This window comes from Oreochromis aureus, linkage group 22, assembly GCF_013358895.1.
Source record: "Oreochromis aureus strain Israel breed Guangdong linkage group 22, ZZ_aureus, whole genome shotgun sequence".
NCBI classification, from domain to species: Eukaryota; Metazoa; Chordata; class Actinopteri; order Cichliformes; family Cichlidae; genus Oreochromis; species Oreochromis aureus.
Genome location: NC_052962.1, coordinates 24,422,614 through 24,435,839, shown reverse-complemented (window position 1 = coordinate 24,435,839; position 13,226 = coordinate 24,422,614). Strand labels below are relative to the sequence as shown.

The window sequence follows — 13,226 nt, the reverse complement described above, 5'->3', positions numbered from 1 at the left end:
AGAGAGTGAGGGGAGATAGAAAAGTGTGAGAAAGAAACAGAAATTAGGGGGTGAAAGTGAAAAAGGTGGAGAAGCGAGAGGCCTGTCACACTGTTAAGCTTCACAGGAAGTCTGTTTAATGTGGAAGATCAGGAAGGAAATACGCTCTCTCAATATGTGGCTGTGAACGCATGCCGTGTAAAACAAATGATATGGCAGCTCCGTGGCTGAGCACATGTGGCGACAGCCTGAGAAGGTTTGGCTGCTTTGAAAGGAAATGTAAAACCCATCTCTTACTCAGTGTTTCTAAACTAAACGAACAATGTTCTCTGAGATGAAAAGCCTCCAACTCGGTCATACCGACCTATAGCACCCCTGACAACAACTTTTCATCTCTCAAGACTAGACGCAGATTTTTTTAGATATTTTCCAATTGTGTACTGGAATAAAGGAAACAAATAACAGAAACACAACCGACCACGTATATTTAAAGTGCACCCTTCTATGAATCGATTTGATTTCATTTTGGAGCAGACTACATGTCATCTACCCTGCAGACACCCCGGGATACTCCACCAGAAACCAGAATGCATTGCTGGTGAAAGAAAGACACCTGGATTACACTGCTTACCCACCGTGACCGGAATTCGGATAAGCAGAGGAAAATTTGTTTGTGCTTGCTGTTACTGTAGAGTGTAGGTATTTCTTAGAGTTAAGTGACTTCCAGTAAGCATGTAAAATATGCACCGAGGACGACACTCTGGCAAGCTATGAATGGAGCTTTCTAACACTGTAAAAGGATGAAAACAAGTTTTAACCCAAACCATGATCTCTTGTTTATTCTGTCTGAAAAGACCTGAAAATCAAACCAGACTCAGAGACTTGGAAATCCTTTTGCCAGGGCTATAGATCACAGCTCGAAATTATTAAAATGAATGTTGAAATGTTATTATGTATTGTTGTTATGGTGCACAGAAGCACAGCTTATGTAATACAGAGTACAAATTGTAAATGAGGCCATTGGAATTTAGATGGTTGCTGGTTGTACTTTAAGGACTTGTGTGCATTGTTTTTTATGTTTTACATACATCTCTGTGTAAGTCGCCATAGAGTGTAGTCACAAGGGTTTTGTTATTGAAGAATAGCTGCTGCATGGCTGTACCTAGTGCAAAGCTAAACTAAATTCAACTAAACTTCATCATCCAGGAACCTTTTCAAAAATTTAATGCAAAACTAACTTAAATTCTCAAAGCAACAGGTTGTTGCTAGTACAGCTAACATGTTGGAGCGCTTCAAAATTTCCTCGTAGCTTTGAGAATCTGTCACGATGATCACGGTAACTATGTGTGCTTGTGTGGGATTATCTGCGTGTGATTCGCTGTGAATCCTACTCACACTTCCTGTAGTGCCCAGGGACAGATGGTTCATCTGCTGAGTGAGAGGGCCCATCATATTGGCAGGCTGCATGGACATAGTGTGGTCCATGGCTGGCGTGATCACTGCACCCTGAGGGAAGCAGGTAAAAACAAAACAAAAAAACAAAAAAAAAGACAAGGTGAGAAGAATTGAGGAACAGAAGAAATGATGGAGACTGAGCATTTTGGTTTAGTGCATGTCTCTCTCTGATTAACTATGCGGGCTTACATAAGCCTTAAGCGAACTTCCACAAGTAGTTGCTAGTCCTCATACTGTCTAAATATAAATTATATAGTGCTTTAGACTAGGCGAAACAAAGTGAGATGAAGTACAACATAAGAGAATGCCAGCATGAGGACAGAAAGAAGAAAACTTGGGTTAGTGATAGAATCATCAAAAGCATGAAATGAATAGAAACAGAAGACGACAGGAGGGTTTTTGGGCACAGTAAACAGCAACAGAACACGGGGACCAATACACACCACTGTCTTTAGTCTATCAAAGCCTTCACTATCTGCTGCCGATGTATCAGCAGTATGATTTTTTTTTTTTTTGGTTGCCGAGCGAAAATGCTTTCTCTCCGTCCCTCGCTCTCACTTGCTCGCTCTTGAGCCTGTCCTCCCAGTATAATGCACAGCATGTTTTTCCCTAACGGGCGGATGAGAACACTAGAAGCTTCTTTTTCACGGTGCAGTGAAACATGAGGGAAAGTGATGAAACCATTGTTGCTCTTTCATCCCTTGTCATGATAGCTCCATTTCCTCAGCACTGAAGCCTTCGAAGGAATGCGTTCAAAACCAGCCCTTTTTCCTCTGCTCGCCTCTCTTCTCTTGTTGTGTACTCGTAACACTGTAACGGTGCCTGTGTGTGTTTGCGGGTAAGCCTGCAACACACTGTGTGTAGCGAGTGTGAAGGAGGACAGTACTGTCTAACTTAAAAGTATGTGTGTGTGTGTGTGTGTGTGTGTGTGTGTGTGTGTGTGAGCGTGCAATTTAAGTAGTGTATGCTTGGGAGTGTGTGTGCATGTGTGTACCCCACTGGCGACTCTGTGTGGGCCTATTGGAGAACAAACTGTGCAGACACAGCCTGTCAGAATTGCTCTGCTTGTCTACTCCCTGCATTCCCAACACAGGCAGCTAAACCGCTCTTCCTTCCTCCCTCTCCTCTTCCATCTCTGCTACCTCGAGCTCAATATAGAAGCTTCACATGAAACTTTGTGGAGGTACACAAACAAGAAAGAAACTGGATAACGAGTGGACACAAAAAGTGGGATTAGTTGTCACCTCTTCATGTCCTAGACTAGTGTTGTTGAAAACTGTAAGGCTAAATGGATAACCGTGGGGTCAATTACAGCGTAATTACCAGTCACTAAATAAATGTAATGTTTGATAACAAATTAAGGCCCTGTGAGGAGTGAAGAAGGTAATGAAATACAATCTTGTGAAAAAGAAGGTTTTCACAGGACTCGCTGCATGGTGTGTAGGCTACTTAGCTTTCAACTAAGTACACCCCAGGATTTAATAGCTTGTTGAACCGCCTTTAGCAGCAATAACTTGAAGTAATTGTTTTCTGTATGACTTTATCAGTCACTCACATTGTTGGGGAGGAATTTTAGCCGGTCTTCTTTGCAGCTTTGCTTCAGTTCATTGAGGTTTTCCGGCTTTTGTTGATACACAGTTCACTTAAGGTCTCGCCACGGCATTTTGATCAGGGTTGAGGTCTGGACTTTGACTGGGCCATTGTGACACCTCGATTCTTTCGGATCTTTGTCCTATTTCATGACTCAGTTAGAGCAAAGCTTTAGCTGTCAGACAGGTGGCCTCACATGTGACTCTAGAATAATTTGGTATACAGTATTCTAGAGTCATATGGTCGACTCAGTGACAATAAGGTGGCCCAGGTCCTCTGGCTGATTAACAAGCCCAAATCATCAACCCTCCACCACTGTGCTTGACTTTTACAATGAGGGTGTTTGTGCTGATATGCTGTTTGGTTTTTGCTCAACATGTTGCTGCAGATTATGGCCCAAATGTCTCCACATTGGTGTAATCTATCCAAATGACATAGATCCAAAGGTTGTGTGTTTTTTTTCAGATGCAACTTTGCAAACCTAAGCTGTGCTGGCATGTTTGTTTTATAGAGAAGAGGCTTTCTCCTGGAAACCCTTCCAAATAGGCCAAACTTGTTTAGTGTTTTTCCTAATTGTACTCTCATAAACTTTAAGATTTAACATGCTAAAGGAGGCTTGTAGCTCTGAGAAGTAGCTCTTGGCATTCTGCAGTTTCTCTGAGCATTGTGCGTCGAATTCGCTGAGATGTCCACTTCTGGGGATATTGCAACATTATGTTAACAAACGCCTGAATGTTCCAGATCAGCAAACAACAAACTGCTTTTATAGAGGCGTTTACACTCGCTGATGATCAATTAATCAAGTGCATTTGATCATCAACCACAGGCTGCTACTTTCCTACTTACTGGAAGCAGTAAGGATGTGCTTTCTTTTTCACATGACAGTATGGTTGATATATCCCGCCTGAACTTAAACTAAGATTAAATTCCCTCGTGGATATGCAGACAGGAATCTTTGCACACCACGGGCAAGTAGTTGTACCTATTATACCACATTCTAAGCTGCTGGGAGTGCACTTCAAGGACACATAAAGTATTTCTTTTTGAGGAAGTAATGTGTTGACACCAAATTGGAGGGCATGTAGACATCTGCACTGAGCTTGGCATACTCGCTCTGTTGATGAAATGTCAGTCAGACCCAAGCAGACCCCTTGGAAGCTTGTGGAAACATAGCACTGGCATTAGAAGAAGAAAAAGAATACACCTTAAAGTTCAAACTTAATGCCAATCTCAGTGGAAAAAATTGTTTCTGTTAGGTTTTGTTTTTTATTGTGAACATAATTGTGAAGTTTGATGAAGCTCTATATATTTTTGACCACACTTAAAACTGCTAATCAACAAACAATATTTACAAAAGTACAGGTATCTCTTAGTGTAACACTTATCAGATTCTTATTGATGTATCAACATGTATGCAGGCAGTATTTTCATGTTACAGGTGCTACTGACAAATGTAACCACTTTACATGCTGCTGAGTACTTTACTGTATCATCATACTTAGTGTCCTAAAAATTGACCCTATATTTTGTATTTAAGCTGAACTGACAAATTATAGCAGCAATATTAATGCAGTCAAAAGCACACAGGCTTTCCCTGTGAAATGTGAGGACTTATAAAGTAGCACCAAATGAAAATACCGAGTACCATTCTGCCACTGGCTGTGACAGATGAATAAATAAAAGGAAAGGGGAAATGAGGAAAGAGAGACAGAAAGACACTGTGAGGACAGGAGAGAGATGATTAAGCAAAGATGGAGGTCACGGGGAAGACGGGAGTGAAGAAAGATAGATGAGGGGAGTGAAGCCAGAGACTTGAAGAGAAAAAGTGGAATGCTGGAAAGAAAGAGCGAGAGAGAGAAGTCAAAGACCGAGAATGAAAAAGAAGATAGATGAGTAAGGCGGAAGAAAAAAAAGAGAGAGGAGAAGCGAGAAGGAAGCAGCAGGGGCTGTGGGCTACCTGTTACCGATTCAGCCTCTGACAATGCCTTTATAATGGGAAAGGGAGAGCAACGGAAAGGCTTAATTCACAGATGTGTCAGGGAGAGTTAAGCCGATTTGTGATTTCGATTTTCTGTGTTTGTGAGACTGAGTGTCTGTGAGAGAGAGGGTTTTAGTGTGTGTGTGTGTGTCTGTGTGCAAAAGCGTCTGTCTGGTTGTGCGTCTGTCCATTGATGGGCTAGAGAGGAAGAAAATGAGAAAGAGATTGACACAAAGAGACAATATATGTTTTTGATTTGTCCTCTGTGTGTAAGAGAGAGTAAGATAATGCCTGCTGCAGACGTATCTGTTACAAATGTATGAGACGATGTTTACAGAGCTCCTCAATGTATGCACATGTATTCCTGTTTGTGCGTGCGCGTGGAAAAGCCCGTCCTGCTTAAGGTGGTATTGATTCTGCTTTAGACCGGAGATGAGATGATATCCACTCGTTGCCTGTAAAATACATTGATATACGCTCAACAGCTTGACACAATGTACAGTAAATAAGAAATCTTGTAAAAATTCTTACGACCAGCAGTGTTTTCTTTTAATGACTAACGCATTACAAGCACTTGCTGATGAAACACTGGTTGGTATCAGCTGATATTCATTACCTCGACTTTACATCCGCTGATCAGAAACGGCAATTGTAAAAAAGGTGAGGCAACTACATAAATGTCACACAAATAGTGACCGTTTTTACTGCCCGGTCCATTATGGCTGAAGGATCTCCACCACATGCAGCAGGCTATTATGATAATTTACATTCAGGTCCAGACCTCCATATACTCAAGATGCAGTCAGCTAAGCAGTATGCTCAGGCTGCTGGTATCAGACTGAAAGCAGTACTTTTTTTTTACTAAACATGTCCTTCTGGGAGACGCCCAGAATTTCATCCAGTTTTGTAAACACTAAAAGTGTGCTTTCTGAGACTGGGATTTCTATCTTAGGCAGGCAAAGAGGGACAACTGCCTTCAAAATGAACATAGTGTAATATTTTAGAGTGAAAAAAGAAAATAAAACGAGAAAATTGTTATGGACTTCCTGTAAAGATAAGCATTACAGTGTCTGATTCTGCTGACATGAAAACTGATCAGTATCAGCTTGAAAAACCTGATCACAGCACCCCCACAGCTAGCTATTTTTGCTAATCTCTCACTGCCACAGGTTATAATTTCCCACATTATTGCATATCTACCCTGCTGCTTCAAGCCGGTGTTGATACATGTAACTACCTTGGGGCAATACCTTCACTTGGAAAACAGCTTGAGGCCACAAATAGAGGTTCACATTCCTTTCCTCACCTTGCAGGTCCCCATGTTTCACTATTTGCAAGATGATCACTGTGTAGTGTTCTACTGCCAGCCTGGTAAGAAGAGACCATGCTTATATGCTTTGTGTTGGGGGAAGATGTTGATTAAAGTTGGGGAATGAGAAGACAGAAGACGGGCACATTAAAAGCCTCAAGAACGCCAATGGGCCAGGGCTGTATTTCTGAGTCTTTGGCCAAAACAAAGCTTCATTTGTGTCGGGCCCATGAAAGACGACCTGCACTTGACTCAACGCATTCCTCACTGTATTTGACAGTTGCTTTCTCCATGTGAGGCACTGTGGTTTGGACACTGATGCTCATTTGTACTAGTTAGTGTGTTTTGTGTCAGTGGAAATGAGACACGCACGCTCCATGCTTCAGGGTCTTAATTCTGCAAAGTACGTACTGTCACTATCCAGCTTCATGACTCCAAAGAGCTTCATCGCGGTCTCCTAACAAGGCTATATGGGGATGAGCTTTTTGTCCCCATGAGGAAGACAAGTCCCCATAATGTCACAGTGTAAACAAGCAGCATGACAAACCAGCAACATGACAAATACCCTCCCTAATGCAATCATGCTCACACACAGCACATCTGCAGATGGCTGAGTGGTAACGGCACCCAACTACACTAGGCTCACCCACCTGAAGGCTAAACTATTGGTAATGACTGTCTCTCTACAAAAACTACAGAAAAAACAACACAAAACAAAAACTTGTGAAGTAATATGAATGTGTCTTCTAAAAGTGTCTGTATGCTCCTATTTACCCTGTTCTGTGGTTGTGCTGTATGAAGATTTACAGTAGCCCTCCTCAGCCATCCTTCACCTACTTCAACTGTGACCATGTTTTCCAGATGTCCTCGGGCACCTTTGTATTCGGGTAAGCACAGAAAAGGGAGCCAGCATTTCGGGTGCTTCAAACTAATCTTCAGAGCGAATCCCTCCCTAGGGCTAACGGACTACCAGGGTTTCTCAACTATTAACAACAGAGTGTGTCCACAGGACCAAATGTGCTATAGACTGATCCAGGACGGTGAACTGCTTACTTTACCCAAGTGGGGCAGCAAATAGTAGCGCAGACCGAAAGATAGCAATGAACGAGCCTCCCAAGCTGACAGTGATGTGTGTAGCGGCTTAACTCGGTCTTTGCGATCACAGGGATATTTGAAATCTGATTTTGTAATGGTTTTTGGAAATCTTAATTGCAAACACAGGAAAGCCCTACAGGGAAGACAGAGAACTGGTACTAAGAAACTGAAGCAGCCGAGGGGTTGCAAAAAATGTATGTTAACAGATTAACATGTGGAGCATGATACAGATGAAAGATTCCTCACCTCTGGTTATGTGGCAATGAGGATTATCTACTTTGTATAAATTTGTCCTATGCAATGAAAAGGCAATAAGAGCGATGATGAATCTGTTTCCCCCCCGCCTATTTACGCATCAGCTTGTCTATCATCTAGAATATTACATATTCAATTTACAATAGGTGGCAGATGAGGTGCACAGGTTAAAATTGCAGGTCAAAATCTGGGAGCATGTATAACCAAATTGCCGTGGCTGAGATGGATTATGGTAATGCTGCTGCTTTGTAATCTTATATATATGTGCGTGTGTCAGTGAAGGAAAGCAAAACTAATAATTTCCCCCAGTAATATGATGGCTTGTGACTATAAAATGATTCTAGTAATAAAGTTATTACGAAAAATAAAGCACCAACTTCTCCATATCGAATAGGACATGCTATTTGGATGGATTTGTAGCGTGCGTTTGTGTGTTGTGTTTCTTAATGTGTGTATGAGGCGATAAGGGTGCTAGATGAAGCATGTAACAGTATTTGTCATGTCTTCATGGGAGGTCCATTCCTCTCCACGGTCGGACTGTGCTCGTTTATCAGCCGTTCTCTGACTGCCTTTTGTAGACAAATAGATCATTTCACACACAAGGATCTCTCTAGAATGTTTACTCTATTTACAAAACCAAAAAAGGGGGGAAAAAGATTAGAAATCCAATTAAAAACACAGCCAGCTAATAAAGCCTGCCCACCAAAGCATATCAGCTTTGTCTCCAAACATATTTTTTGCCACTATCGCAAAATTTGTCGAAGTAATATCCAAAAAGCTTACAGTGAAAATGCAGCCACTCAATCTCCTTGTCAGTCACCCGGTGTCTCTGCAACAGTATTGTTCTTACATATATATGAAACCTTAACCCTGACAAGACAAGGTTTTTTTTCTTCTTTTTTTGCTGGCACGGACACAGTAGCTGCAGTTGTAGTCTGAAAGGGCAGAAGAGAAGAGAGAGAAACAGGACAGAGTGAGACAAAAATGAGGGAGAAATGAGAGGTAGGTGTACAGGAAGGAGTACAGAGGGAGCGGGGATGGAAAAAAAATAAAAGAGAAATTCAAGGACGAGTGTAGCCCCGTCTCAAATTCTGCCTCGCCAGTCAAATCCATGAGACCAACATAATGTTCCCTCTCTGAATCCGAGGAGCATTTTTAATGTCAAGCGGGAGATGGGTATCACACAGCGCACTGATTCAACCCTATTCGATGAGGGCTGATAGCTACGGTTCACGTTCTCAGAGGCCCAGTGAACGACTATTCAAAGCAGGGAGAACTGGCCGGAGTGCAACGGCAGAGGAATTCAATAATTCACCTCCAGTATGTAAGGGCCGGTGCACTCAGGCAAATGCACACTTGAAGCACATACAGTTCAGAGTGAGAAAAGGGGGGAAAGGGAAAAAAAAGGGGGGGATAACTCATGGGGAAAGACAGCAATGCTGCGCATGGCTGGCACAGCACTTAGTCCGGCACTCTTTGGCAGTGCGAACTGAATTTAAGAGCACGTGCATGTGATTGATGATCTGTATGTAAGTAAGATTTACCACTGGAAGGAATGTGTTTTGTGTGTGTAGGCATTCGCGCGTGTTAGCTGCACGTATGCATTTGTCGTTTTGGGGCCTCTAGTTCTTTAATTGTTGGTACTTTTTCAAGGTCTGCTGATTTCTGTAGCATTGACCAGGCAAGTGGTCATGCTTTGACTTCACCAGTGAGATCATCTCACAGATGATGAGAAAGGAAAGAAGGAAGACAAATGATAAACTAAAGGAAAAGGAAAGAAGAACAACGCATGTAAGAACAGACTGCAGACTCATTTAGATGTCCACTGTCACTTTCTATCAGGTTTCCCGCAGAGAACATCTTGTGCATTAATTGAAGATAAGCAAATTTTGAAAACTGTTCTCTGCTCAGTCAACCTTTCTAACTGCTAACAAAGCGCCGGCTCCTCTGTGGGATGAAGTCCAGTTTCGTATGGATAGACTTGTCAAACTTAATCTACTCAGATACAAACAAACACCTTTTGCCTTAGAAGTACATGCTGCAGTGCTCTCTGTTTACTGTGCAATAAGGCAAGTAGCGGTCAAGTTGCTTTCAGTGTCAGCAGTTTGATTTACTTCCATTCAACACAACATCTATTATTTCCAACAAATTGCTGCTTAACGCAGTTAATGGACTTCAGGTTTACAAAGGCAGCGGAGGGCTGAAATGAAGAAAAACATCAAATTAGGTTAACAAATCAATGCGGTATCATTAGTATCGGCAGTAGCTAACTAACAAGGGGTTTTAACAATATACGGCTCCACCAGCACTTTGCACAATTTTGCAAAGAAGAGAAATTTGTCCTGCTGAGAGATACTCAACTCAGCAACACCAAAGCCAGCATATCATTTCAGAGTAAGTTTACCATGACCGTTATCATAGCAGGCATGCTGTTTTTTAAAGGCTCAAGTAGAAAGTACAGACAACTTCATATAAGCATAAAAAATTCATATGAGCACTTTAAAAATCAAAAAACAACAACAGCCTGTCAGGCACTCCCGAAGAAAACGTCTTGTTATATTTTGTAGGAACAATGTAAAACACAGAGAGATCTGGCATTTGCAGATATTTCTTTTTACAATAGTTCCGCTCACAGACTGTCAATTAAAGATGGATGCAGCCCATATCATCACCCACCATAAAACCCTGACATAAAGATTTTCACTGACCATCAGGTACTTGGTGAGACTTGGTGAGATCTGACAAAGAAACCGAGGGACGATGCAAGATCATAGTGTAGTAGTCCTTCAGCCAAGCTTATAATGATGCAGATTATAATGTACAAAATGAACATTATGCTTTTTTACTAAGACTTCTTCACTCTTTTTGCACAATTTATAACAGCTAAAAAAACCCAAAATGATATTACTTGATACTAAAATTAATAATGAATTACAATACTCATTTGCAGCAACCAACAGTCCCGTCGTGGCATTACTAATACCACAATTTATCCAAAGTTCCTTTGTAACCTTTCCTTAATGATCTTCTTCAACATTATTTAGACGTTAGGTGCCGTTTGTTGTACTGTGTTTTACAGTCAAAAACACATTTTACCCTAATGATCTGTAATGAAATGATCTAAATAATAATCTCTAGACCTTTTCTTAAATACTTATTTTGTTAAATCAAACTTAACAAGTTTGATTAATTAACAAGTTTATTTAACATGCATATAGACTAATCTATTCTATTCTTTTCTATTCTATTCTGTATGACTGTCCAGCTCTTCCCCTTCCACGCTCTGCTGCCTCCATATTGCCCAGATATCAGGAGCGCCATTGCACAACGCTCCATTGGTTTAACACGCAACATGAGGAAGGAGTCGCCAAACTGCAGCACAATCAATTGGTTTTTAATGCCCCGAGCAGCCCCCCAAGCATTTGAACTAGGATGCTTAGCTAATTTGATGTGATTCACTGAACTGATGGCAGAATGTGTGTGTGTGTGTATGCATGTGTGTATAAAGGGCAGTCTGCTGTGTTTGTAGCTGGTAGTTGATACGAGCACGGGTCATAAAGGGAGACAGACTGGTATCTATGATTCACTGTCAGCAGTGACAGCTGGGGTTAGCACCTACCAGCCATTTGGTGACAGAAAGAGCCAATGGAACACAATGGGGACGGGACCATGGGGACTTATATCGCCACATGGCTATTGCTGGCATGGAGGCATGATGAGATGTAGACAGTACAATGTGGCTGCTGGTTAGTGGCTGGTGCCAAAGGCTTCAAGAGGCCCCATGACATAAGGCTGAAAGATGGATGACCATCAGGCATCGCATGGGCTGGTAAGGAATAACCCGTATGGACCACACGTATGGCAATTCATAACACATACAGTACATACAAACATGTATCGGGCAAACACGCACAGTTACCCAAGCATAGATGATGAGGCAGTATATATTCTCTCCATGTGATGACAGACAAACCACAACACCACATGGCCGAGAGCCTGAGAAGATGCCAGAAAATGAAGAAACCAGTATGCACATTCAAGCAAACGTGTGTATTCTTGTACTGTGGATGCACAGGCACAAGCAGATATACAGACGTATTTGTGTAGAAAGGGTACATGTACACACTAAAACACAAACGGGCTGCACTGCACATGCTGAGCAGTTATACTATTAGAGGTCTCTGTCACGTTTGTCATTCACCTCGTAATACTGTCTACCACCTAAGACAGGTTCATTTTCACAACAGGCAGACTCAGCAGCAGCAGCAAAAACAGCAGCTTGTTAGCGAGCTAGCTTTAATCCAGTCTGAAACGAGTGCCATAAGGAAGGAGCATACCTGCCTGAGAGTACTGCAAAGTACGCGAGGTAAGGAGGTGGCTGGTTGAGCGAAGATATGTGCAAAAAAAGAAAAGCCAGGAAGTTGTGTGGCTGAAAGGTAAACTGGGCACCTCAGAGGGCAGCTGCAGCTGGGTGTGGGTGTGTGTGTGTGTCTGCTGGGCTGGTGGCCTGCTGCGACCAGATTACATGTTCACTGTCCCACAGCGGGAGTGGAAGTGAGATGGGTAGGACTGAGTGGTAAATGGCCACAGCGGGGAGCCATGCGGCTGGTTGAGCACTCCTCTAGTGAGTGAGTGCTGGACCATCAGCTGCATCAGAGTCCAATGTTTCCCAATTTGCTCAGTGGCAGGGACTCTAAAGCAGTTGTCTTCTTGACTGAGGCTTACAATGTTATCAACATTCGTATGAACTTGATTAGCCAAACATGGTTTTTCATGCTGAACCATCAGCAGCAACAGCTAAAAATATCATGATATGAATACATCAGGTAGTGTGTACTGCTTTGTGCCTCTGTGCCGGTAACAATGAACCAATAATATTTTGGCTGTCAGAGTTCAAAGGCTAAGGTTATTAGGAACTCACAAAACAGTTACAGTATTCAGTTGTAACTCTAGAATTCTAATCATACAAGAGGATAACATAAACTAATGCAATTTTATCAAACACTGAAAGGTCATTGCAAGGTCACCTCCATTGGGATATCATAAGGTTCTCCCAAAACTCTTTAATTTAGGAAGTAAGAGAAAGAGAGAAGGATTTAAACTGGTGGGGGCATACGACCCAGGTTTCTGGGGAAAACAAATTTAATTAATCTAACAGTCTACACAAAAAATAATGACTAATTACACCAGAACTGTGTGTTCTTACTAGTTTTCTCCCTATTATTATAACACTTTTGGGCTGGTATCTACCCAGTGTATAAAATATTTGTTGCAGCATAGAACTCTATAACCCCGGGTTATAGATCCAAACTGTAAGGTGCTACCTATTCACCCATATGCATATTCATTTGCTCATTAGTACAGAATAGTGAACTTTGATATCAAAGCAGGACTTAAATTATGCGGCTGTGAGATTCATTAGAGGTAACTTCAGCAAAAACTAACACAAGTTACCCTGAGGCTGGTAATTTCTTTTCCAAAGACAAAATAACTTATTGTATCAATAAAATTAGAACCACAGTGCAGAATTTACATGCATATTATGAACCATACTGTGACGCAGAG

The 13,226-nt window shown here is 41.8% G+C and overlaps 1 protein-coding gene across 7 annotated transcripts in view; it reads right to left on the bottom strand.

Annotated features, from left to right (window-relative positions):
* Nucleotides 1-13,226, bottom strand: part of rbms3 (RNA binding motif, single stranded interacting protein) — a 301,392-nt gene that overhangs the window by 24,139 nt on the left and 264,027 nt on the right. For 6 of the 7 annotated variants that reach the window (XM_039605523.1, XM_039605517.1, XM_039605521.1 and 3 more), the window contains one exon: nt 1,375-1,485. The exons of the other annotated variant lie outside the window; for it this stretch is intronic. In XM_039605523.1, coding sequence (XP_039461457.1) covers nt 1,375-1,485 — 111 coding nt within the window. The remainder of the gene's footprint in view (nt 1-1,374; nt 1,486-13,226) is intronic. 7 annotated transcript variants of the gene reach the window in all.